This window comes from Aquarana catesbeiana, linkage group LG01, assembly GCF_042186555.1.
Source record: "Aquarana catesbeiana isolate 2022-GZ linkage group LG01, ASM4218655v1, whole genome shotgun sequence".
NCBI lineage: Eukaryota > Metazoa > Chordata > Amphibia > Anura > Ranidae > Aquarana > Aquarana catesbeiana.
In genome coordinates, this window is record NC_133324.1 from 120,717,901 (window position 1) to 120,743,443 (window position 25,543).

At 42.6% G+C, this 25,543-nt stretch overlaps 1 protein-coding gene and 1 long non-coding RNA gene across 5 annotated transcripts in view; both read right to left on the reverse strand.

Annotated features, from left to right (window-relative positions):
* The window catches only part of MAST4 (microtubule associated serine/threonine kinase family member 4), an 865,092-nt gene that overhangs the window by 458,734 nt on the left and 380,815 nt on the right, over positions 1-25,543 (reverse strand). The window contains exon 1 of one of the 4 annotated variants that reach the window (XM_073623393.1): positions 3,579-3,762. The exons of the other annotated variants lie outside the window; for them this stretch is intronic. Coding sequence (XP_073479494.1) covers positions 3,579-3,617 — 39 coding nt within the window. The 5' untranslated portion in view covers positions 3,618-3,762. Of the gene's footprint in view, positions 1-3,578; positions 3,763-25,543 lie in introns of those variants that run through there. 4 annotated transcript variants of the gene reach the window in all.
* Positions 1,978-3,022, reverse strand: LOC141133849 (uncharacterized). Its single transcript, XR_012243124.1, has 2 exons — positions 2,814-3,022; positions 1,978-2,728 (listed from the first exon to the last, which is right to left on the reverse strand). It is a non-coding gene; the product is annotated as an uncharacterized lncRNA (long non-coding RNA).

Genomic DNA, 25,543 nt, shown 5'->3' on the forward strand with positions numbered 1-25,543 from the left:
ATAGTTTTATGATATTTTTCTTATTTTTTTGCTTACTAGTAATGGTGGCGATCTGTGATTTTTATCGGGACTGCAACATTATAGCGGACACATCGGACACTTCTGACACATTTTTGGGACCAGTGGCATTGATACAGCGATCAGTGCTACAAAAATGCACTGATTACTGTAAAAATGTCACCGGCAGGGAAGGGGTTAACACTAGGGGGCGATCAAAGGGTTGTGTTCCCTCTCTGTGTTCTAACTCAAGGGGGGAGGGTACTGTCTAGGGGAGATCACAGATCAGACGATCAGTCTCTTCTCCCCTCAGAGAACCGGAAACTGTGTGTTTACACACAGATCCCGGTCCTCAGTGTGTCACCAGCGTTCGCGGGAGCCCAGCGGTGATCGCAACCACCTGGCTCTCGTATCGGCTCCGGGGGCGAGAAGCGGGCGCGCCCCTAGTGGCCACAGGGCGAATCAACGTTTCATAACGTTGTTTCGCCCTGCTGTGCCATTCTGCTGCAGTAAAACTGCGGCGGCTGGACAGCAAGTGGTTAAACATGTAGTGAAGTTAGGGCTGGGGAAATTCGATTTAAATCTTGAATCGAGTTGAGGTCAAATCGATTAAAAATTTAAGCAAATCGATTTCTTTCGATTTTTTTTTTTTCACCGCGTCAGTCCCGAGGAGCTGCGGGCAGGATTTTTTAGGTGAGGCCGCAGCTTCGGCCTAGTCTTTATCTTCGGCCTAGTCCGCGAGACCAGACGCTGTAGACTAGGCCGAAGCCGCGGCCTCGCCTAAAAACTCCTGCCCGCAGCTCCTCGGGACCGGCGCGGTGTCCACAAAGAAAAAACTCGATTCAAATAGTGAAACAAGTTTTTTTTCAGGAAAATCGCAGATTTTTTTTTTTTAAATCTCCCAGCCCTAAGTGGAGTAGGGAAATCTGAAGCCGCAATCATCCCAAATTATACATATAGACAAAACAGTGCCCTCTGAGTGTGGGGGCACAAGGGTGCAAACATTCAGAATCAAAATCTTTTTCTGAAATATGAAAATAATAAGTATCAAACAACTGTATACAAATATAAGATCAATGGTACATTTTTTTTTTAACAGCAAACACACCAACCTAGCTCAATACATCCAAAGAGTACATAAATTTGCCAAGCGTAAAAACAGATGTGAATTATGCTGCTGCCGTTAGGTGTCACTGCGGAAGGCTGCCTTTGAACCTGGGGCACCTAAACCACAGGGGTCACCAATAAGGGGTGGGGGGATGGATGTCACAGTGATGCTAAGTGGGGGATATACATTAGAGTTGCATGATTAATCGTTAAGAATCAAGACTACAATTTTTTTCCCGCTCACGCTCTTAAAGCATTTTCTTGATTATTTCTATGCAGAGAATTCTTTGCTCAAGCCGACAGCTGTCAAGAAAAAAAAAATAACAGGCAGTCTGCCAAGTATCACAACATTCCTCAGCCCTGAGCCAACTGTAAACATTGTAACTTTTGTTCTTTAGATCAAAGGAATGAACTTTGGTCTGTAAATGAGGGAAGTTTAACCACTTAAAGACTAAACCTTTTTCTGACACTTGTTGGTTTCAAGTTAAAATCATTATTCGAAAATGAATTAGAACTTCCAAAACATTATATAGTTTTTTTTTTTAGCAGAGACCCTAGAGCAGGGGTCTCAAACTGGCGGCCCTCCAGCTGTTGCGAAACTACAAGTCCCATAAGGCATTGCAATTCTGACAGTTGCAAGCATGACTCCCACAGGGAGAGGCATGATGGTACTTGTAGTTTTGCAACAGCTGCCCTAGAGAATAAAATGGTGGTTATTGCAATTTTTTATGTCACACTGTATTTGCGCAGCGGTCTTTCAAATGCAATTTTTTGGGGGAAAAAAACACTTTAATGAATTAAAATAAAGCTAAACAGTAAAGTTAGCCCAATTTTTTTGAATAATGTGAAAGATGTTACGCCGCGAGAATCATGAGAGAATCGTGATCTTTATTCTAAGCAAAAAAGCCAGAATAGTGCAGCTCTAATGTGCATAAATTTCAATAACATAAAAAGTGCAATCATTTTTTTTATTATTATTTTTAAACATAGGCTGTCTCCAGTTTCACTATTTTCATCTGGATAAGTGATGGGAACATCACACCAACATTGGCTCAAAGTGTTATATAGGCAACAGGCCTGTTCTGAGAAAACTGTTCCCATCTGAACATTCCAGCCACATACTCTGCAAGAAAGCTCCTTGAGGGTTATTACATTGACGAGGGGAACATTACATTCATAGACCACATTCCCTGTGCACAAACATGCTAACAATTTAGCTTCAAGCCATGACATCATCCAATTGTTTAAATGCCTTAAGTCACATCTGTCAACCAACTCCACATCTCAACCTCAATCACCGCACCATTTCTGAAAATTGTTGACACAACAAAATGAAAACTTCCAGCGGCATGAGAAATTCTGAACTCGGCTGTTTTCCCGGACAAAGTGCCATTGTTTCCTCCCTTGCAGAACGATCGGGATTCTGCATTGTGTGATACTCCACAGAGAAGAGATGTGTTTTGTTTTCGGAAGTCTCTTACAATTGAAGACACGTCCTAACAGGAACACATGTTCATTGTGCTGCAGAAGGAAGTCAGCTCATTCAAACTTCACTCCGTAAACAAATCAAACTCCACTTTTCTCGGCAATTCAATTCTACAACACGTCTTGGATGTTCCATCTCCTACAAGTAGCGATAATAAAAAAAAAAAGGTTGGCTAACAAGAATGAACAAAAATAAAAAAAGGAGGTCCAAGGCAAAGACTGACCGCTGGATTAGAATGACAAAATTCGATTCACACTTAAAATTCTAGAAGGCACTCTGCTCCCGTTACAATGTTTTTTGGCTGCTTTACCAGACAAATGAGTGTTTACAAGAACAAGCGCGAACGGCTTTAAAAGAAGATTACGATCGGTATTTTACTTGTTCTATTTTGATATAGAAGCCAGACTTCCCATATCATCTCCTCCCCTTTTCTACGTGATAAATCATTACGTTACACCAAATTAAGGCGTACACCTACTGTACAACTTCTAAAGATAAAAATATTTCTGTGGGTTGTGTTTTTATTATGTACCGGGGTTGTATGTTCCTTGTTGTTTTAGTTATTGTCTGTATGACAAAATAACAAAAAATAAATAAAAAATAAAAATAAACAAATCATCCAGCTTGCAACATAAAAATTGGTGCGTCTACACTTTTCAAAATAACTATTGAGCAGATTGCTTTGTAACATAATAAAAGCAATAGGCAATATATAAAAGAACAAATAGTGGTATAGTTTGTCAGAGTTGGCTTCCTTTGCATGGATTATACAGAAGTCAGACTTTAACATCGGCACGATAGATATTGCAAAATCTCAGAGCTGTAAAACACATAATATAACCAAAGTGCTCATTGCAATGTAAAGCACACAGACTGCCAAAGTACAAATTCCATCTCTCATTCTGCCAGCAAGCAACCACCACACTGAACACAAGCCAGCAGCAACTTTAAAAGTCAAGGAATGAATGGGAATGTGACCGGTACGTACCTGAAGACCTCTCCTTCGAAGGATGCTGGACTCATCCATTGCTCTGTACAGATGTCCTGCTATTCCATCCAGAGGATCCTAGCCATGCTGTGTAGAGTACAGTGTACCTTAGACTTCTCCACACTAATTCAGATCCTAGCAGCTGCTAAACACTTACATCACGCTTTATCTGATTGGAGAGGGGGGCGTCAGCTGACCAGGCTTCAGCTATTCACTCCAGCAACTTCAGAGATCATGAATGCATGCAGTACAGTGTAGAAAGAGGCTCTTCTCAGCTCACACACACACTCCCATCCATCCAGACGAGAGCAGCTATTAGAGGAAATCCTGGGAGTATTGTTAGATTCAGAACAATACGGCTGGCATCCTGTGCTGACAGCTAACTGCTGCAGGTCAAGCACTTTGAGGGACTGCTGGAAGGTCAAAGCAACTAGGTAGAAATCTGCAATGACACCTCAGTGGAGAAGGCAGATGACTGGGGAGGAGAAACTGGGGCACAGCTGGCCAGGGAAGCAGAACAGACGAATCGGGCTCCTCTTCTCTATGCCAAAGAGAATGCAATCTAACATTGTGCTGGCAATCCACTCCACAGGCAGTACACCTTCTGATATCATCAATACAATGCAAGTCCACGCTGTACAACTCCTGACAGCTAATTAAAGCTGCCCATACGCGGGTAGAGCATTTCTACGAAAAACCTAAATCATGTACATTCAATATTGTTGTGCAAAAGTACTTGAATGTTGTTTGGAAGTGTAACTTGTTTTAAACACTTTGTTTTGGTATAAATGGAATTTCCTGAATGAAAAGTGCAGACACTGTAAAAATTCAGTCATTGAAAAAAAAAAAAACAAACAAACAAAAAACATTTCTATCCTGTCCCTTCAAATTTTCTCATCACTACCGTTAAAAGCAAAGGCGGATTCAATCCCACTAACAATTAGAAAATTGAGCGGACATTCCAAAAATGAAAATTTTCAAACAAAATTCTACTGATGTATATTCAGTCATTAAAATAATGAAGACGCGATAGAAGTACCTATAATAAATAAATAATAGTGTATGGCCAGCTTTTTACTCTATCTCTCTAAGAAAGAGCATTTTCCTTTTCTTTATCAAGACAATGCATAATTATAAGCAGGAAAAAAATTGAAATGGAATTAAAGTGTTATTAAACACAGGACCCAGCATTCAATATATCTGCTCTTTCACAGTACTCAGAACATGGAAATGCAATTATTTTAGTAAACAGAAAATGCTAAATAATAGAGGTGCACTGAATGGGAATTTTGGTGCCTAAACTGAAAATATTATAAAGCGTTGCGTAAACTGTTGGCGCTATAAAAAGCCTGCATTATAATAATAATAAATGACAGTTTTTAAAACATATATTATTATATATATTTGTATTATATTCAACTTTTTAATAAATATCATGAATTGAAATGAATATGAATTTATTGTCTGCCATTAATCGGCATCTTTAGCGCAAAAAAAAAAAAAAGCTCAAGAAAAATGCATGCCTTTAAATTCTATGTACGTCTTCACACTGATCCGTTGCGGTGTTAAAAATCGTCCTTGCTGCGTTTTTGGTCAGTTAAAAAAACATCCCTGTTGAAATGCATTGAAAACAAGAACATACTGCATTATAAAATGTTTATCATGTAGGCCAACCATCTTTATTGGCTACAGTATATCTGCACACAATTAGCATGGCAAAATCGTGGCATAATCGCGTGCGTTTTCAGAACCATTATCAGCATCTTTTTCTCTATTTGCAAACTGCAGAAAATGTGTGTCAGCAGCCTAAATTTTGGTGCATCTCTACGAAGTACCTTTTCTCATCAGAAGTATATAGCGGTCTTGTGACTTTTATTAGTGTCCACCCGTGCGCTGGTTAAAGAGGGAGCTTTTGTTCTGCTCTGACTGTCCTATGAGGCTGCATGAGCCCTTACCCTCTGTTTGGACAGTGCTGATTGGCCCTGTGCAGATCACATGCACCCTCCCAAAAATAAACACATTTAAAAAAACTCTGTACATGCTCAGGGTGGTGTGCATTGCTAGAGAGTGCTGCCTTCAAGGCCCTGTACTATTAGGAGATGGATTGGGGACACTGGAAGAAGGGGAGGATCAGAGAAGACCGGATGAAACAGCCTTTTTACACAATGTGCAGGATTAACCCCTTAGGTTCCACAGTGAGTATAACAAGCATGTTTTACTGCACATACACACTGATTTGACTGTTGTGGGTTTAGTAACACTTTAAAAGGAATAAAGAGGTACCAAAGGCATAAAAAGGTCTGGTGTCTAAGGATGGACTGGCTGTTACAGGATGTGCGGTCAACAAAACTTAAAATTGAAACTATGGATAAAATACAAAATTATATATAAGATAATCTGCTCACTCTTTGCTGAAAGCTGAACTTTCTGAAAGCTCACTAAACCCGCAGGTAATAACAGAAGTCTCTGGCTCAGTGCAGGTAACTTCTTGCAGGTGTTCTGCGCTGCACTTGGGGATCAGTTTGAAAGCAGTCCAGTAACCACTGCAGAACAGATATGCCTAATATATATATATATATATATATATATATATATATACATACACACACACACACACACACATATACACACACACACATACATTTTTTTTCAATTTTTTATTACATATTTTTTTTTTTTTTTTTTTTTTTTTTTACGATTTTGTTTTTAACACACTGTGACCAGAGAAATATAATGTTACCATAGTAACACTGTACTACTCTGGGGAGGTGATCAAGAATTTTTATGCATTATGATTGCTTATACCAATATCATTTGTATAAGCAAACATTTTTACTGAATGAAAGAGATTCATTAAGTATTGTTGTGCTTAGCTGTGATTGGCCTTGCGCCAGTACCATGTGATCACTGTGACCAATCACAGCAAAACAATAGTATACAATGGACAGCATGAAAGGGAACCATTCATTGTTTACAACCATCATGTGATCTGCTGTGATTGGTCACAGCCATTCCATGGTACCAGCATCGGGCCAGTGTTTCATCAGATTCGGCGACCTGTCAGTAGGTCTGATTCACCTACAGTGAGAAGGGGGCAAGTGGACATCTTTTTACACCCACCGGAGTCTTGTATTTCACACTTATTTTTAACAGTAAACTGAGCTTATATATTAAAATACAGTATTTTGAAATCCGTCTGTTTTGATGTTGAATTTTAAAAGCAGCGGCAAGCTTGTTGATCTCACAGGTTTGCTAATGTGACAGAATTCGACATCAAAACAGTGAGACGGATTTCAAAATACTTAATTTCAATATATAATCTCAGTTTACTTTTAAAAATAAGTGTGAAATGCAAGACTCCGGTGGGTGTAAAAAGATGTCCACTCACTGCCTTCTCACTGTATTGTTACTGAGGCCGAGTCCGGGATGTACCAAGATGTCCGAGACGGAACTTCACTTCAGTTACAAAATCTGACGGGTCACCTAATCTAACAAAACACCGGTACAGTGATTTGTCATTGGTGGTGTCCGGTGGACATAGCCGGTGACAGCTCACGCCTGCAGTGCAACCGTGTAGGAGACACGTTCTAGGACGTCATTTTGCAATAGGCCGGGTGAGTAGTAGTTTAATAGAATAGTTATTTTGAATCTAATGTCTGTGGGGTAACAGCATTGTGAAAGAAACAGGTGTTCCTATTTGGAGTTTAATAGTGCACAAAAATCATGAATAAATAAACATTAAAAAATCACCACATTTCATGAACAAAATAAAGTGCTAAACATCCTCTTGGGCAAATATCAGTGTTAACATTCACTAATTACACGTTCGAGCTGCACGATTCTGGCCAAAATGAGAATCACAATTTTTTTGCTTGGGATAAAAAGATCACAATTCTCTCACGATTCTCACGACTTAAAATCTTTCACATTATACAAAAAAAAAATGGGCTAACTTTACTGGTTAGTTTTTTTTTTTTTTTTTAATTCATTACAGTATTTTTTTTAAAAACAATTGCATTTGAAAGACCGCTGCGCAAATACAGTGTGACATAAAATATTTCAACAACCACCATTTTATTCTCTATGGTGTCTACTAAAAAAAAAATATATATATATAATGTTTGAGGGTTCTAAGTAATTTTCTAGTAAAAAAATGTTTTTAACTTGAAACCAACAAATGTCAGAAAAAGGTTTAGTGTTTAAGTGGTTAAACTTTTTTCACTTACACACAAAGTCTATTCCATTGACAAATTGTTACAATGTTTATACTTAAGTTCAACTGATAAATAATGTTTTGATTCTTAGCAGTCTGCCCGGTTTTTCTCTTCCTTTCTTTTGAGGGCTGTGGCTTCAGAAGAGCAGGGAGAATTCTTTGCATAGAAAGAATTGTGAAACACTTTAGTCAAGATCGTGATACCAATTCTTGACGATTAATTGTGCAGCTCTATTACACATTGTAAACCATCACATTTCATGAACAAATAAATGATAGCAAGCTCTAGAGCAAATACTCACATTCACTAATTGCACCTTGTAAGGTGCTAATGTGCTACAAAAAGTAACTTTTTTCTCTTTTAGATAAAGTCAACAAACAAAATAATCAACATAAAATATGTAAATTGTAACAAAGTGCTTGTGTGCTCCTGTGCAAAACTATTGATAATAAAAAATAATAATTAAAAACAATAAGAGTCTTAATGAATCAATGTTTCAATCAAAAAAATCCATCTCTTCAAAATGGCCATTTTAATGGAGGGGGGAGGACAAGGGGGGAGGGGGGAGGACGAGGGGGAAGAAAAGGAGCGGAGGGGGAGAAAAGGGGCAGGGGGGAAAGAAAAGGGGCAGGGGGGGAAGAAAAGGGGCAGGGGGGGGAGAAAAGGGGCAGGGGGGGAAGAAAAGGGGCAGGGGGGGAAGAAAAGGGGCAGGGGGGGATGAAAAGGGGCAGGGGGGGATGAAAAGGGGCAGGGGGGAGAAGAAAAGGGGCAGTGGAGAGAAGAAAAGGGGCAGGGGGGAAAGAAAAGGGGCAGGGGGGAAAGAAAAGGGGCAGGGGGGAAAGAAAAGGGGCGAAGAAAAGGGGCAGGGGGGAAGAAAAGGGGTAGGGGGGGCGGGGGGGGAGAAAAGGGGCAGGGGGGAAGAAAAGGGGCAGGGGGGAAGAAAAGGGGCAGTGGGAGGGGGGTATAAAGTGTAACACCAATCAAGCCTTTTTGGATAAAGTGGGGAAGGATTACAAACTCGGCATATTTATATTGCGGTTTGAGGGCTTGTTAAGGGGATTTATCCTCGCTTTCTTTCCTAGTGATAAACATGGTCACTGAGACTGTGTTGGCTTGAAAGACACTAACAAATACTTTTCCTTAACCCCTTCCCACCCACCGCAGCTCTTTAACTGTGTGGTGGCAGGCCAGACTTCCCAATCACATGACCATTGTGATTAGCGGTCATCTAAATTGGAAGCCCATCTTGCCAGCTCCCACTCATTACTAGAGACTAGAGATGTCTGTCAACCTCAACCATCATGGACTCATAAGTGCATGTGGGCATTAAGACCCACCCTCCTTGGCGCTGCACATTTGTTACATGGTCAGCAAGAGGTTAAAGCCAGAAATACGTACAGGGCAGGGCCGGCCCTACCATGGGTCCCGCTGGGTCTATTGCACTTTGAGAGGGGCGGCAAATTGACGTCCAAGATTTTTTTCCAGCAGTTTTGTGTCTCATCCAGGGGTAGACTGGGCCAGGGGCAAGGCGACAACTAGACCCCGGGCTGCTCCACTGCCTTGTAAAAATGCTGCCCTCAACACACATACTCATGGTTGCTGGGTGAAAGGGTGCTCACGCACAAACAATCGAGCACACATTAAGAGCTCAGGTGTGTGTGCTGGGGGGGGGGGGTACCAACAGGAGACAGAGCAACGAAAGATCCCTTCCCCACCGGCTCCGCCAGTAGCCAATGTTCAGGTGCAGCTTGCAAGGCTTGCATTCCTATTGGGTGGCAGGGGCGTAACTAGAAATAGCAGGGCCCCATATCAAAATGTTGTATGGGGCCCCCCTGCAAACAGCCCCCCCCCACAGCTGCCCTAGTGTCAATGCAGCGTGACCTGTGCCCCATGCAGCGTTACCTGTGCCCCATGCAGAGTGACCTGTGCCCCATGCAGAGTGACCTGTGCCCCATGCAGAGTGACCTGTGCCCCATGCAGAGTGACCTGTGCCCCATACAACGTGACCTGTGCCCCATACAACGTGACCTGTGCCCCATACAACGTGACCTATGCAGAGGAAGAGGCAAGCCACCCGGATCAGCAGAGAGCTGGATTTCCCGCTGTAATAGCTTTCATTTGGATTTCTGTCTTCCCTGGGCCAGGGCCATCTTTTCGCATGGGCACGCTGGGCAGTTGCCCGGGGTCCCCACTTGTCTGGGGGGCCCCACCTGCCCAGCGACCCCAGCCAAGCCTCAATCATACCTCCCAACAGTCCCGAATTGACCTGCTGCAGTGTGCACATCCAGTACAGCCAGGGATTGGCTAGCAAGTCAGCTGGATGTGCACTGTGCAGCCCCAATGACAGACAGCACCTGTCAAAACGAGAGTGTGATGTCGGGTAGGGGCGGGACTGCTACCCAGACCCGCTCCTCTGTCAAACCAGTGCATAGTGAAAGAGCCGGTGACACAACACTGGCATTCATACATTCCTGACCAGGACAGAGTTGCAGAGGGTCAGCATCAGCTGTCTATTCCTCTCCCCCCAGGGTTTTTTCAGCCTCCATTAGCCCTGCACTCACAGGCAGCTCCCCACTTTCACTTAAACACAGAAGCCTGGCTTCTGTAGTTGAAAGTGAAAGTAACAGCTCTGCTCTATCAACAACCTCTCTGCTCTGCACTAGAGTCGGGACAAGTGAAAGGCATGTTGGAGCAGGGGGGTGAGCTGCCCCTTAATCCTTATCTCCTTCCTGCTCCAGGAGTCCAGGAGCTGAAAATACCCAGTGCACTGAAAGGAGAAGGAAGCTATGGCTGCACTGGATAGAAGACCTCTACAGAAAGGTGCTACTTTTACAAAAGTGTGTGTGTGTAATGTATATGTGTGTATGTGTGTGTGTAATGTATGTGTGTGTGTGGTGTGTGTGTGTAATGTATGTGTGTGTGTGGTGTGTGTGTGTAATGTATGTGTGTAATGTATGTGTGTGTGGTATGTGTGTGTGGTGTGTGTGGTATGTGTGTGTGGTGTGTGTGTTATGTGTGTGTGGTGTGTGTTTTATGTGTGGCATGTGTATATATGGTGTGGTGTGTGTGTGTGTATATATGGTGTGGTGTGTGTTATATATATGTGTGTGTGTGTGTGTGTGTGTGTGTGTGTGTGTGTGTGTAGGTAGGGGGGTTCAGAGGTTATAGTTGAGGAGAAGGGCAACAGTGAGATGTGGATAGATGACTGCACTCTGTACCTAGCGCTCTTGAACCCTTGCACTTTGTACGTAATGCACTCCAGAACCATGCACTGTGCCTAACACTCTTCTGCACTCTGCACATAACACACGCCAAAACCCTGCACTCTGTATCTAGCACTCTCCCGAGCCCTGAACTCTACATAAGGCACTCCTGAATCCTTCCACACTTTGTGTAATGCACACTTCCATAGTTTATGCAAAATCATTTGTAATGGAAACTTTTTATTTTTATTTTTTTATATGACTGTGCTGGGGTTTTTATATGCATCAGTGAGAATCTTTTTTTGCTGCAGTGCAAGTAGCACGCCGTCAGTCGCTTCCTCCTATAAGTGTTCCTTATTCTAAAGTTCAAAAGTTGGGAGGTATGGATCATTCTTTAGATGTCAGAAAGTTCACTGCCGCATTGTGCCAGTGCTGTGCGGTGCGGCTCCTTCACAGAGACAGAGTGCCGCGCAATCAGTCCCGATATCAGTAAGCGACTCAGCAGCGTGCAGTGCGAGTCAGCTGTCACTGTGAAGAACGGAGCCGATGCTTTCTGTGTAGTTCCGGCTCTTCACAGGTGGAGTGATATGAAATGCACTCCGCCTGTGACAGATACAGGAAGCATCGGCTCTGCTCTCTACTGCAGCCGCATGCTTCCAGTCTTACTTCCGCGTCTCAGAGGAGCCAGGCAGCAGTACACACGCCAGCATTAATACCCACCAGCACCAGAGTGTGAGTGTGTACATTTATATATATATTTAGTTTTTTTAGTTGTATGATTTAGTGGTGAAAGTTATTAGTGCCCAGGCCCCCCCAAGTTTTGACCATAATACCTTATGTGTCCCCCTTATATATCAATCTTAGAGCTGCCACTAGTTCGAGGAAGTAATTAGTGCTTTTGTACTGTCCCATTTCAATCTGTACTTTCTTGTTTTTCCAATTTCTTGCTACTCAAGCTCGTGTTATATTGTCCAAACGTTGTGTTAAGGTTTAAACACGGATTTTGTTGGAAGTACTAATAAATATATCATTATTGATAATTAGCATTTTTATTCTAGTGCGTGATTGTGTAGACAGGGCCCCAGTGCACTGTACTGCCCGGGGGCCTATAATGCTCTTAAGATGGCACTTGCCGGGCTCATCGTCACATAGCCCCACCTCTAGGCCCGACGCCTTTGATGACGTCACATGTCCCGCATTGGATCGGCGTTCTGTCTATCAAAGGCGCTGGGCCAAGAGGTGGAGCTATGTGATGTGAGCCCCGGGAACACTGGAAGTTCTAATGAAAGCTATTACATCAGGCAATTCAGCTCTCTGCTGACAGCTCGCCTCTTCCTCTCCTCTCTCTTCCCCTGGCTGGGAGACTGTGCCGGCCGTGCTCTCATCCTTTACTGGGCCCCACTCGGCTGCGGGCCCCATAGCGCCCGCATGGGTCGCTATGGTGGTAGTTCGGCCCCTGGTGGAACTGAAGAAGGGGGTGCGGCCAGCCTCACACCTGACCCACCTTCTTCTGCTCTGGTCCATGCGTGAGGCTAGGCATTGAAGACTGTGGTAGGACTGTGAGAGAGCAACAGAGGTAATATAAAAGTTTGGTCTGTGTAACAGGAGACAAAGGGTATCCATCATTTTTTCTAGTAGTGGCTGCTGATCTGCTGGATGGACAAATGTTACAAAACCTGCCATGCACAAAAACCACTCTACAGCATAAGAAATGATCATCTAGTTTAACTCTCCAGGATCAAAAAACTGAAATATCAATTTTAGTGCGATTTACTCTTATCTTAGCAAGTATTTTTTTTAAAATCTTGCCCAAAATACATGTTATACATAAAGTGAAAGCGCTCCCATTTTTCTTAAAAGGATAAAAAAATGCATTCCTGAAGGTCAAAAGTGTGGTATTTGCTAATTATAAATGACCTCTGTGGTGTTGTCTGTCGCAGATTTAGATAAAAGTAAAAAAAAAAGCCCCCAAAATGAAAGCATAGACTAGGAGATAACTTAATCTTAATGCAGCCAATGGGAGCAAGAGTATGATTTCAATCACACGCAATTTCACAGTCTGTCTGCGCTTGTTCTCGGTGCTCATTCCCATCTTATTGCAATTCAGTGTGACCACAGAATGAATTTTAAGTATTCTTCCCTCTCCTTGCCCATAAGCTTTTCATCCATAAACAAAATGAAATAATAACTTGTTAATCAAAGTGCTGCAAGCATACAAGGCACCAGCGAGGAACACATATAATCCTGATAAAGACGCTACAACCACTGTGCCCTTTAAATTAAGTAATTTTTTTCTTTGTAGCTGTAAATAAAATAGACAGACGTATTTGTGAATTGTAAAAGGTTTAGTGATATTGATCCATAGCAAATTACATCAGTTAATGCACAGAGATGGCCAAACACAAAATGTGTGCACCAATGACTGTATCGAAAGAAGAATCGCTATCAACCACAAGTAAAGCATCTGGAAAATGTGCGGCCCATGGGTCACCTCTCTAGAGAGGGTTTACTTGCAGACACAGACATATGTCCTTATAATGGTCAGCTGAACACAATTATTGCCATACTTTTTCTCTACAGCGTTATCGTACACTGAAGGATTTACTACAGAGCTGTTAGCTTGTTAGATATTGGCGGTGTCTAAAGCAGTCCTTGACTCCTCAAGTGACCTTTGTAATTTCACAGTACTGTCCAATAGGGGTGCGCCGAATGGAAATTTTGCTGCCGAAACCAAAAATGCACTTAGCCAAAAATGACCGTTTTTAAAAAATATTTATATTTTTATATATAATTGTATTATATTCAACTTTTTTATCAATTTAAATTAAAGTGGATGTAAACCCAATGTCATCCTTTCTAAACTACTGCCATAGGGGTTATCTATAAGAATATACACGCCTCCTGCATGTATCTTTACCTGTCAAATGTCTCCCCTCTGTCTGTTATTAGACCCGAAAAACTGCAGATTCTGTGGGTGGGTCTGTTATCTGGAGCTCAGTGGGTGGAGTCGTGATGTCAGTAGACTCCCCGCCCACCTCTACACTCCCCTTGTCAATATGCATTTTCTCCTGTGTATTTCTTACACTGAACTTCTGCTATGATCTCTAACATCCAGTGAAAAGACAGGAAAGTAACCACATGACTTCAGCATGCCAAATCATGGTGAGGTGTGGAACAGCCAATCCTTGCAGAGCTGCTAAAGAAAGGAGTGGGGGTGGGAATTAAAAAATAATGCATGTCTTAGTCTAGTGCACGAGATGTAAATGACCTGTCACTCACAGCAAGGGGGAGGATTTGACAAAGTTTTTCTCTGTTTGTCAAGTTTTATCTCACTGAACAATAAAAGAGGATTGCTCAGCGCTGGATTAACTCTTTGTGGCAAGACTGGGCTAATATGATAGGAAATCTTATACTCTACATTACGACATAAAAAAAAAAAAAATTCGGGTTTACATCCACTTTAATATGAATTTATTGGTGGTCATTATTGGCACCTTTAGTGCAAGAAAAGATCAAGAAAAGATCAAGAAAAAGGCAGTCTGCAGTCTCTGACCAGGTCTTGTATCATGTCCAGTGGCGACCCATCCATTAGGGGTGTACGGGCGCCGCCCCCCCCCATCCATGCATCCGGCCCCCTGATCTACATACAGGGTGCCGAACTATGGATTCCAATTTGGGGGACGGGGGGGGGGTTATTAGAGCCAGAGGCTCTAATAGGCTTCAAAAAAAGGGTGGGCTCGGGGCGCTAGTAAATGAATATTCGGTATTTTCACACTAAATCTCCTCCCCACCAATCAGGAAGCGGGTCGTGAGTCCCATTTCCCAATTGGCCGCCAAAGCCTCAAGTGATACTATTTGATGCCTAGGAGGAGGAGAGAGGAGACGCACGGCGAAAAACGTGGCGGAAGCCACTCTATCAGAGGACACCGGAGCTGCTGCCCGCAGCCGGCCACCTTGATGGGGTAAGTGCTGGGTCGCCCGGGGGGAGTGGGGGTTAATGCTGTGCCGCCGGCCGCCCGTGGGGGGGTGTTTTTTTTTGCTGCCCCTCCCCCCAAAAAAAAACCACCAGCTGCCACTGATCATGTCTGTAATCTCTTACTTAAACACACTGCTAATAGTGTTAGCAAAATTTCCATTCGGTTCACCTCTAGCAGGCATGATCCAGGAGATGGTCAGAGACTGCAGACATGATACAAGAGATCAATGTAACCTCACCAGTGGACGTCAGATGCAGCCTCATCAGTGCCCGGATCAGAGCGGCGATCTCCCACTGTGTCACAGAGCTGGATTTGTAATTCCCAGGACGGGTGGCCGCAGTAACAATGTCCAGCCTCCTGTGATACGTCACACTGATTCAATGTCCTGGCACTGGATCAGTGTGCCGTCTATCACAGGAGGCGGGACATTGTTACTGCGACTGCCCAGACAATTGAGCTCCCTAACACAGGGAGATCGCGAGGATGAGGGAGGAGGGAGGGAAGGACGAATGACACCTGGGATTTGCAGCACCCGGTGGGGGACCTCCCCCTTTTCAGTGCCATTATCGGCACCTTTCCTACTTTCAGCGCAATATACCGCTTATGAATCGATCGTACGATAATCTGAGGTGCACAGCTTTCGAGAGCCGATCAAGACAGTTCATACAAAATTATCTGAAGGTCTGAAGGGACAAACACAAACATTTTCCTTGCACGATAGAACGTACGATTTTCGTTTCTTCAGTACAGTATTTGTCCAAAAAAAATTTTTTTAATTCGGTAGACCAAGACCACGCATGTTTAGAGATGAAAAATGCATTACATTACAACACATTACATCACTTCCGAAGTTGTATTCCGTCATACGAGACTTTTCCTAACTATAGTAACCTCTTCATTTTCAATATGAGACTAGCATGCCAAAAAAAACAAAAATAAAAAAACGGATGATCATTCATCCGATATTTTCATTGTGTGTACAAGGCTTTAAATAAAATTACTGCTATGGGTATAACTTGCAGGAACCTAAAGATGCACATACAAAAGCACAACAGCTCCCCAATACCCTCTCTCTTGGTCAAACACAGGGCTTTTCGGACAGGCAATGCTTTGACACTTCTTAATGCTGCTGAAGCTTGCCAGTACATTCTTAATAAAAGATATATATGGGGCCGGAAAGCATTCAGACCCCCTTAAATTTTTCACTCTTTGTTATATTGCAGCCATTTGCTAAAATCATTTAAGTTCATTTTTTTCCTCATTAATGTACACACAGCACCTCATATTGACAGAAAAACACAGAATTGTTGACATTTTTGCAGATTTATTAAAAAAGAAAAACTGAAATATCACATGGTCCTAAGTATTCAGACCCTTTGCTGTGACACTCATATTTAACCACTTAAGGACTAGCCTCGTTTTGGATTTTAGGTGTTTACATGTTTAAAACAGGTTTTTCTGCTAGAAAATTACTTAGAACTCCCAAACATTATATATGGTTTTTCTTCTAACACCCTAGAGAATAAAATGGCGGTCATTGCAATACTTTTTTTTGCACCATATTTGCGCAGCGGTCTTAAAAGCGCACTTTTTTTTGGAAAAAATTCACTTTTTTGAATAAAAAAATAAGACAACAGTAAAGTTAGCCCAATTTTTTTTTTTATAATGTGAAATATAATGTTATGCCAAGTAAATGGATACCCAACATGTCATGCTTGAAAATTGCGCCCGCTCGTGGAATGGCGTCAAACTTTTACCCTCAAAAATCTCCATAGGCGACGTTTAAAAAATTCTACAGGTTGCATATTTTGCGGTACAGAGGAGGTATAGGGCTAGAATTATTGCTCTCGCTCTACCGGTCGCTGCAATACCTCACATGTGTGGTTTTACCACCATTTTCATATGCGTTCGCTTCTCGCGTATGTGTTCGCTTCTGCGCGCGAGCTCGTCGGGACAGGGGGGTTTTAAACATTTTTTTTTTTTTTTTTTTATTATTTATTTTACAATATTTTATTTTTACACTGTTTTTTAAAAAAAAAAAAAAAAAAAAATGGTGTCACTTTTATTCCTATTACAAGGGATGTAAACATCCCTTGTAATAGAAAAAAGCATGGCAGGACCTCTTAAATATGAGATCTGGGGTCAAAAAGACCTCAGATCTCATATTTACACTAAAATGCAATTAAAAAAAAAAAAAAGTAATTTAGAAAAATTACATTTGAAAAAAATGTGCCTTTTAAGAGGCGTGGACGGAAGTGACGTTTTGACGTCGCTTCCGCCCAGCAGTGTCATGGAGATGAGTGAGCGCCATCTTAGCCTCACTCGTCTCCAGACAAACCACGGAGGAGGACGCGATCGCCTCCGCCGCTACCGACGGCTCCGGTAAGCGGCGGAGGGCACCGGATCGCGGCGGGAGGGGGGGGCCCTTCCCCGCCACCGATAAAAGTGATCTTGCGGCGAATCCACCGCAGGGACCACTTTTATCTGAAAGCCGGCCGCCGCACGAAAACGGGGATAACGGGGTTATGGCAGCTGGCTGCTGCCATAACAACGATATCCCCGTTCAAAGTTTGGACATACATCGTCGTGCGGCGGTCTTGAAGTGGTTAACTCAGGTGCTGTCCATTTCTTCTGATCATCCTTGAGATGGTTCTACACCTTCATTTGAGTCCAGCTGTGTTTGATTATACTGATTGGACTTGATTAGGAAAGCATGATGGTGAAGCATGGTGGTGGCAGCATCATGCTGTGGGGGTGTTTTTCAGCTGCAGGGACAGGACGACTGGTTGCAATCAAGGGAAAGATGAATGCGGCCAAGTACAGGGATATCCTGGACGAAAACCTTCTCCAGAGTGCTCAGGACCTCAGACTGGGCCGAAGGTTTACCTTCCAACAAGACAATGACCCTAAGTACACAGCTAAAATAACGAAGGAGTGGCTTCACAACAGCTCCGTGACTGTTCTTGAATGGCCCATCCAGAGTCCTGACTTAAACCCAATTGAGCATCTCTGGAGAGTCCTAAAAATGGCTGTCCATCTGCAAAAATGTCAACAATTCTGTGTTTTTCTGTCAATATTGGATGCTGTGTGTACATTAATGAGGAAAAAAATGAACTTAAAATGATTTTAGCAAATGGCTGCAATATAACAAAAAGTGAAAAATTTAAGGGAGTCTGAATACTTTCCGTCCCCACTGTTTGTGTGTGTGTGTGTGTGTGTGTGTGTGTGTGTGTGTATTTTTTCTGCTTTGAAGTAAAAAAACAAGTGTATATGCTGACATCTCACCAAAGCCCCCCAAAAAATGTAAAAAAAAAAAAAAAAAATTGTAAAAAAACTCTAATAAAATTAAAAAGTGTAAAAAAAAAAACAAAAAAAAAAAACTACTGACACCACTCTCCCTGTCCTACCAACACTGTTCACTGCCCCAACCCCCCCCCCCCCCACAAAAAAAAAAGCATTGTGAAAAAAAATAAATTTAATTAATTTTAATAAAAATTAATTATTAAAAAAAAACAAAAAAAAAACTACTGACACTGTCCACTGCCACATACCATCCACCCCCTTCCCCAGAAGCACTGTGTAAAAATATTAAAAAGGTGATTTAAAAAATATTTTGCCATGGGGGGGGGGGGGGGGCATGAAATGAGTTTACCACCTCCCTGAAATTAGTTTTTGCAGGTTGGGATGTCTGCAATGTGCAGGCAATTCCATTGATGTTTTGGGATGCAGCGGCTTCATGGACACAGCTGCCGCTCCCAATTTGACATCCGTGTGGGTGCAGATAAATGTCCCTGAACTCATACAGTATGCATTCAGGGACATGCACCCACCCACATGGATGTCAAATTGGGAGCAGCAGCTCTCCATTCAGCCACGGCATCCCAATTGATATCAATGGGACTGCCTGCACAGGGATGCACAGAACACCTGTGCGTATCCCTGTCCTGGTAAACACAGCCCTCCACGAGCGTATGCTTTAGTACACCCCGTGAGAATGAGGCCTTACTAAAAATGACACAGATTCCATAAATAACTTTTCTATAATGATCTACAAATAAAGATTTTAAAGCTGGTCACACACATCATAATATCCGTGTACAAAGAACACCACTCTGGTTCCATCTACCCAGGGACGTGCAGTCAGGGGAGGCATGAACATAAAAAAAATATATATAATTGTTGGCACCCTAGAAATTTTTCCAGAAAATCGAGTATTTCTTGTTTTGCTATACACATGTTTATTTCCTTTGTGTGTATTGGAACAAAACAAAAAAAGGGAGGAAAAAAAGCAAATTGGACATAATGTCACACAAAATTCCAAAAATGGGCTGGTCAAAATTCTTGGCACCCTTTCAAAATTGTGGATAAATAAGATTGTTTCAAGCATGTGATGCTCCGTTAAACTCACCTGGGGCAAGTAACAGGTGTGGGCAATATAAAAATCACACCTGAAAGCAAATAAAAAGGAGAGAAGTTCACTTAGAACCGGTTCACACTAGAAGCGGCACGACTTGCAGCACACGACTGCCACGGCGACTTCTGTATAGAAGTCTATGCAAGTCGCCCCCACAGTAGTACAGGAACCTTTCTTCTAAGTCGGAGCGACTTGCGTCGCTCCGATTAGAACGGTTCCATTGTATAGAACGAGAGGCGACTTGTCAGGTGGCTAGGTCGCCTGACAAGTCGCCCCCGTGTGAACCGGCTCTTAGGGTTGGTTCACACTAGGACGACTTGGGATCCGACTTGTAAGCCCTCAAGTCGCCCCAAGAAGAGATTTGCATTACAGTGAATGAGAGCGTCTTAACTGACACTACTGAAGTCACTCCGACTTCAGAGCGTACTACTTGTACTACTTGGATCCGACTTCTAGGCGACCTGTACCCATAGAATTCAATGGAAGTCATCTCCATCTATATTGAAGCGACTTTACAGGAAAAAAAATTAGTTTGCCCAGGCAAACCCCTCCCTCCCAGAGAGCTGATTATTCTGTGATTGGCCACAGCCAAAGTCGCCTGTCCTGGAGGCGACTTGAAGTCGCGTTGTAAATTGCTTAAAGTCGCGCTGAAGCCGCGTTGAAGTCGCCTTGCAAAGTCGCGCTGAAGTCGTGTTGCCCCTGTGTGAATCGAGCCTTAGTCTTTGCATTGTGTGTGCCACACTAAGCATGGACAACAGAAAGAGGAGAGAACTGTCTGAGGACTTGAGAACCAAAATTGTGGAAAAATATCAACAATCTCAAGTCCATCTCCAGAGATTTAGATTTGCCTTTGTCCACAGTGCGCAACATTATCAAGAAGTTTGCAACCCATGGCACTGTAGCTAATCTCTCTGGGCGTGGATGGAAGAGAAAAATTGATGAAAGGTTGCAACGCAGGATAGTCTGGATGGTGGATAAGCAGCCCCAAACAAGTTCCAAAGAAATTTAAGCTGTCCTGCAGGCTCAGGGAGCATTAGTGTCAGCGCGAACTATCTGTCAACATTTAAATGAAATTAAATGATATGGCAGGAGACCCAGGAGGACCCCACTGCTGAGACAGAGACATAAAAAAAGCAAGACTACAGTTTGCCAAAAATGTACTTGAGTAAGCCAAAATCCTTCTGGGAAAACGTCTTGTGGACAGATGAGATCAAGATAGAGCTTTTTGGTAAAGCACATCATTCTACTGTTTACCGAAAACAGAATGAGGCCTACAAAGAAAAGAACACAGTACCTACAGTGAGATATGGTGGAGGTTCAATGATGTTTTGGGGTTGTTATGCTGCCTCTGGCACTGGGTGCCTTGAATGTGTGCAAGGCATCATGAAATCTGAGGATTACCAAAGGATTTTGTGTCGCACTGTAGAGCCCAGTGTCAGAAAGCTAGGTTTGTGTCCGAGATCTTGGGTCTTCCAGCAGGACAATGACCCCAAACATACGTCAAAAAAGCACCCAGAAATGGATGGCAACAAAGCGCTGGAGAGTTTTAAAGTGGCCAGCAATGAGTCCAGATCTAAATCCCATTGAACACCCGTGGAGAGATCTTAAAATTGTTGTTGGGAAAAGGCACCCTTTCAATAAGGGAGACCTAGAGCAGTTTGCAAAGGAAGAATGGTCCAAAATTCCGGGTGAGAGGTTTAAGAAACTTATTAATGGTTATAGGAAGCAACTGATTTCAGTTATTTTTCTAAAGTGTGTGCAACCAAATATTAAGTTAAGGGTACCAAGAATTTTGACCAACCCATTTTTGGAGTTTTGTGTGACATTATGTCCAATTTACTTATACCAAAAAAAAGATTTGAGGGCTTCGAGGGCTGTAGCTCGGCGACCTGGGGTCACAGACACCCCAAAAATGGGGGGGGGGGGGTAGCTGGGGTTCTACCCCACCACTGGTCAAAATTTGGGGCTCCTGTGACCCATGGTTCCAGATATACGGAGCTTCTTGTGCAGCCTTTCAGAAGCTACATACACAGTTTTAGAGTTTAAATACAAGCTGGCACACTCTGTTTGTAGCAGAGGACGAGCTCACAGTGCCTCTCCTCACTTCTTGTCAGAAGCACTGAGCTTAATAGACAGCTTGGAGCCTTGGACCAAAAAGTAAAGCACCATTGGAACAAGCTGTCCAATAAAAAAGCTACAGTGGAGGCACGCCTATCACTGCAGTGTCATAGAAGGGGGTATGTGTCTAAAAGACAAAGGCTCCCTTCCAGCCCAGCCCTCTTAACTAGAAGGTAAAAGCATGGGTTTATGGGTATAAGATTTACCCACAATCCCATGTTTTTCTCACACACAGTTAGGAGGGAGAATAAGAATCTTCTACTGCTTTACTCAAGCTAAATCATATTATTATGCTAAATGTTATAACATAATAATTTATTATTTATCTATTTACTGCAAAATTACTGGTTTGAAGTTATAACTTCAAACTTCAGTAATTTGCCCATTAAGCCACCTGCTTGAGTATAGCTTTTGAAAATGTAGTAAATTACCTTAAAAACGATATAAAATAATTATTTGTATATTACTTATGGTAATAACCACTTGCCACTTTAGCAGACAGCCTAGGGAATAAAATGGTGGTCGGTGCAACTTTTTATGTTACATGGTAATTGCGCAGCAATTTTTCAAAACATTTTTTTTTTTGGAAAAAAAACAGTTTGCCAATTTCGCTCTCAGAATCGTATAGGTATTCAATTTTAAATAATATGAACTTCAGAAAAACACAAGCAATTTTGCAAAAAGAAAAAAAATGTAGTGAACAGAAATTAAGCGGCAATACACTTACATTTTTAAATAGAACCTTAGATGATTGTATAAAAGGAACTATGCATACCGGCCCCTTAAGCTTTAAGGCAGAACGTGGCAGCTGCTCTTATAATGTATATGTTGACCTCATGCTTTTATCAGTGAGGACAAGTACAAGGTGGAAGAAAGGACAGATAAGAGAAAGAAATTAAACACAAAGGATAATCTTATATTAGTTTCCTCTATCGACAACCTTTAAACATTTTTCATTATTATTACACATGACGTAAAAGCTGTACAAAAGAGCAACAATGTATTATTTATTAAAGGTATTTATATTAGGCCCCTTTCACACTGGAGGACAGATTGTGTCTGCCTTCAGTTTATTAGTGGACTTGATCAGACCATCCATAGCGCTCTATGGAGCGGCAAATATCAGCGGATGGGGATCCGTTCCCCATCCAACTGGTGGATCGGATGACAGTTGGATGGAAACTGACAGACGGTCTGTTTCCATCTGACCGCCCCAAAGAAAACGGCGGGCTGTGTCCGCCCTACAAAGCAGAGCAGACACGGACCTGTCATCAGCCTGCTCAGTGGGGATCAGCGGAGAGTCCCACGAGCAGGCAAATACGCTTGACGGAGTCCTTCCCATCTGAAAGGGGCCTTATGCTGACTAGTTACACAGCACTTTACATACAGTATATTCATATCAGTACCTGCCCCTCAAGGCGCTTACAATCCAAGGTCCCAATCTCACATGCGTACATACAGTACATATATGAGGAGTGACAATTTAATTTCTGGAATTCCCACAGCGTAGCACTATGGTGGTGAGTCACATAACCATTCCCACTAAAGCGTGTTCTGACATTAAGTCATTCTGTATTAAGTCGCTGGAGTCGTAGACCAGTTGATGCAAAAGAGAGAGACCCGAAAGAGACCTGAGAGAGAGAGAGACGAGAGAGAGAGAGAGACCCGAGAGAGAGAGAGACCCGAGAGAGAGAGAGACCCGAGAGAGAGAGAGAGACCCGAGAGAGAGAGAGAGACCCGAGAGAGAGAGAGAGACCCGAGAGAGAGAGAGACCCGAGAGAGAGAGAGACCCGAGAGAGAGACCCGAGAGAGAGACCCGAGAGAGAGAGAGGCCCGAGAGAGAGAGAGGCCCGAGAGAGAGAGAGACAGCAGAGAATACAGAGAGAGGAGAGAGGAGAGACAGCAGAGAATACAGAGAGAGGAGAGAGGAGAGACAGCAGAGAATACAGAGAGAGACTCTGTATAAGCGGGAGGGGAATAGTGTGACGTTAGTTCTTTAACCTCCAAACTTTAGTGCTATGCCATGCCCACAGACTGGCACATTTCTGAGGGCTACAACCAAATGAGAATGACTTTTTCAGAGGTACACACACTGTGAATTAGGTTATAATAACATAATCTACTATACTGCGCAAAAGAATGGTGTTTTGAGTTTACAACCAATTTAATGCAGATAGTGTCCTGACCAGGATGCAAACTGAGTATCCCAGTGCTGTAAGGCAGAAGTGCCTAAGCACCTATGGGTTAGCCAAAAAATATTTGATCGCCCTACATCAAGTTTTGAGATCTGCTTTGATTTGTATACAACAATGAATGAAACATTAGTACAGTATTTGACTGCAAAAAAAGCAAATGCATAAAATGAAAAAAAAATCAGATAAACAAGCTTGGTAGGGCTTTCCCAATGATGACACAGAAGTTAAATTATATACAGTATATACACAAAACTGTTATTCCATTCTTTATTAGTACAAAAAACTACAAAAACAGAATACCCAAATACTTAATGATAAACATCATATAAAGGTGCATGGTAACAATTAGAGGTCGACCGATATGGGTTTTTCTCTGGCCGATGCCGATGCCGATATTTAGAAATCTCGGTGGCCGATGGCCGATATGTGATGTCGATTTTTTTGGGCCGATATATTAGGCCGATTTTTTTTTTCCTTCATCTCATCAAATTTAACAGTTAGACCCCTTTCACACTGGGGCGTTTTTCAGGCGCTTTTGGGCTAAAAATAGCGCCTGTAAAGTGCCTGTAAAACGGCTCCCCTGCAGTATCAGTGTGAAAGCCCGAGTATTTTCACACTGAGGCGATGCGCTGGCAGGATGTTAAAAAAAAGTCCTGCAAGCAGCATCTTTGGAGCGGTGTATACCACCACTCCTGCCCATTGAAATGAATGCGCACCGCTGCCAAAGCGCCTGCAAAGTGTTTCGGCAGCGGCGCTTCAGGGGCGCATTTAACACCTTCCTCGGCTGCTAGCTGGGTTATAAGCTCCCCGCTAGCAGCCGCATAGCGCCGCTAAAATGACGGTAAAGTGCCGCTAAAACTAGCAGCGTTTTACCGTCAACGCATGCCCGCTGCAGTGTGAAAGCAACCTAAAGTGATACAGAAAATTTTTTACATTTAAACATTTATTAAACAAACCTCCAATCAGTTCACTTGTATGTATAATTTAGATAAAAAAAAAATATATAAAAAAAAACTATATCTTAAAAATAAATACACAAAAACAGGTAATCAAAACTTTTGGACGAAAAAAATGGGCTAACTTTACTGCTTAAGTGGGGTTCCACCCAAAAAACCAAAAACACATAAAAAATCCTAAAAAAAACAAACAAAAAAAAGTGGATATTTTTTTTTTTTTACTCACCTCTAAATGCCTGTTGCTAGGTGGTCCCTCGTAGTCTGCCCTTTCCACTGCCTGGGCTGGTGACATCACTTCCCCCTCGGCACAGGAAGGGCTCCGCTCTGTTCCCTCCCTCCTGTCAATCATCTGGGACCCATTACAGGTCCCAGGTGACTGAGAGGCCAATCACGGCGTGCGGCACCGATCGCGCATGCGCAGTGGGTGCCAGGCTGTGAAGCCACAGCCCGGCGCCCACAGTTGCAATGCCAGCGCCGCTGAACGGAGGGGGAGACGAGCGGGGCTTCGATCCCCCGCATCGCTGGACCCAGGGACAGGTAAGTGTCCAATTAAAAGTCAGCAGCTGCAGTATTTGTAGCTGCTGACTTTTAATTTTTTTTTTTTTTTAACCGGCCCCCTGGGTGGAACTCCTCTTTAGTTTTTTTTTTTAATTTATTAGTGTATTTTTTAAAAAAAAATTGCGTTTGAAAGACCGCTGCGCAAATACCGTGTGACATAAAATATTGCAACAACCGCTATTTTATTCCCTAGGGTCTCTGCTAAAAAAAAAATATATAATGTTTGGGGGTTCTAAGTGATTTTCTAGCAGAAAATACAGGATTTTTACTTGTAAGCAACAAATGTCAGAAAAGATTTAGTCTTTAAATGGTTAAACTGAGAACTTCTAC